General features: G+C 41.7%; 1 protein-coding gene across 4 annotated transcripts in view; it reads right to left on the reverse strand.

The window, feature by feature from the left end:
* Positions 1-1,324: 1,324 nt before the first annotated feature.
* TRIP12 (thyroid hormone receptor interactor 12) overlaps positions 1,325-2,072 on the reverse strand; it is a 106,599-nt gene continuing 105,851 nt past the window's right edge. For all 4 annotated transcript variants that reach the window (XM_007453265.1, XM_007453264.1, XM_007453262.1 and 1 more), the window contains one exon: positions 1,325-1,865. In XM_007453265.1, the coding sequence (XP_007453327.1) occupies positions 1,669-1,865 (197 nt within the window). In that variant the 3' untranslated portion in view covers positions 1,325-1,668. The remainder of the gene's footprint in view (positions 1,866-2,072) is intronic.

The raw sequence follows: 2,072 nt of genomic DNA on the forward strand, positions 1-2,072 counted from the left end.
AGGGGGGGGGGGGGGCGGTCACTGCCCGGGTGCACTGAGATGAGGGGATGCTCCTATAAGGCCATTTAAGTGGAAACGACAAAGTAATCTAAATAAAACAAGCCACGGAGTTTCTTTTAAGTGGTGAAATAGGGGACAAAGGGGTTTTGACATCAATTAAATAAGACTTTAGAACAGTCAAACAAAAGAAAATTGATTTCTCAAAGTCCAATAAAAAAACAATTAGCTCATCTCTCATTTTCAGAAAGATGAATGATGGAAATTCTCTCAAATTTATGCAACAGGCTTAATTTTGAACCTTAGGAATGAAGGAAGGAGTCTCCTCTCATTCTCTTTCTACATTTTATGTTCTTCAGTTGCTATTCTAAATTCTTTGAATAGCAAAATCAGCCATGAGCTGTGATGATCTGCCTGCATTGAGATACATCTCTACAACTAAAAGTTATGCATACGGCACAGAACTATAAACAAAAAAGGTGAAGCAAACTTTATTTATTTTCAGGTAAAAACATGAACCTGATGAATTATTGCAGATTTGAGAAATCAGCACAGAAAACAACTGGACAGAGCATTGCCTACAGGTGCTTTGATGTGTGTCGAGACAAAGGCTGAGCTGTTTGTCCCGCGTGAGCACTGGGAGGAGGGGGAGAGAAGAGCGGAACAGCGAAAGAAGACACGGAACAAAAACTTTAAACGAGAAAAAGGGGGGGAAACTTTTTCTTTACTCCAACAGGGAATGAAAACTGCTAACTTTGCTTAAAACCGTATACATCAATTCAAAATGCTCTGGCCACAGAATAATAAATACTGGCTAGCCCAAGCTGCAGACTTTTTAACCTACACAAAAGAAACGAATGAGCTCTCCTTGCCTCCATTACAGAGGCTGTGGTTGCCAGAATCACCACGTAAACAGTCCTAGTGCGTCCCTGGTACAAGGCCAGTGATACCCTACAACTATATTAAAACTAAGCTATAAGAAAAGGCTACCTAGTTACAAAGGCTGAATTATATTGACAACATATTTCAATTCCATGAATTTTAAATTATATCTTAATTTGAGAGAGAACAGGGAACAACGAAAGCCCATGGCTGACGAAGATGTACGAACTGTGGGTTCTGTATACAAAAAACCTGTGTGAGCGGCACAGACAGTACACAGATCAGGGCGGGGAAACTCAGGGGAAGTGAAAAGCACACAGAGCTCACCTACTAAACTGTATTTGTCAAATACACGGGAGCTTTAATTTCTGTACTTATGTACAAGAGTTGTCTTTGGAGGAAACAAAACTGCAGACTTAGCTAGATGGATACACACAGCCCAGAATTAAACTGCACAGCGACATTTATTGTTTCAGCCTGGAAAAACATCCCTTTTTTTAAATTTCACACAGCAAAGCAAGTTAAAAACTTCACTCGTCAAATAAATGATAATTTAAACAAGAACTTGCTAAAGAAACCTCATCACAACAACGTTTTAGGGCCTGATCACTTTAAGTCCGTGGGGCCATTAATGAATAGGAACCAAGTGTCTCTTTTATTAATCTGCAAGCCGTTTTCCTACAACAAGAAGGCGTAACATGTTTCCTTGACTCAGGTGATACATTTAGAAAAGAAATCATGATTTTTCTCTTTTGCTGTAACAGGCAGACACTGCATTTGTCGTTGTGATCAGGAAAGATGGAACGACTGCTGCCCTTCCCTCGCTGCCATCAACAGCTTTTCTCGCATTATCTCGATGCTCGAATAGTCCGGCAACTTAAGATAGTTCACACAGGTCATTACGGAGGGCAGGAAGTCGTCTGGGTTCTCTGTTGATTCGAAGGTCTTCCGGACAATTGTCAAAGGTGGATTCAAGCTCCGGAAGCCTGATGAAGAGGGAAGAAAGGAGGACAGAGGAACTTGGCAAGTTTACGGGACGCCCGCCAGCTAGCTCAAGGAAACCCGCCTCTCATCCATGAGGAGAATGGGTCTGGAAGCACAAGTGTACGTACCCTTTCTTATCTGCCCCCATCAGAAACACACTACACTGCTCTAATGCACAGCATTACCACACACAGAGGTACTCATTCCTG

This window comes from Lipotes vexillifer, unplaced genomic scaffold, assembly GCF_000442215.2.
Source record: "Lipotes vexillifer unplaced genomic scaffold, Lipotes_vexillifer_v1.1 scaffold471, whole genome shotgun sequence".
NCBI classification, from domain to species: Eukaryota; Metazoa; Chordata; class Mammalia; order Artiodactyla; family Lipotidae; genus Lipotes; species Lipotes vexillifer.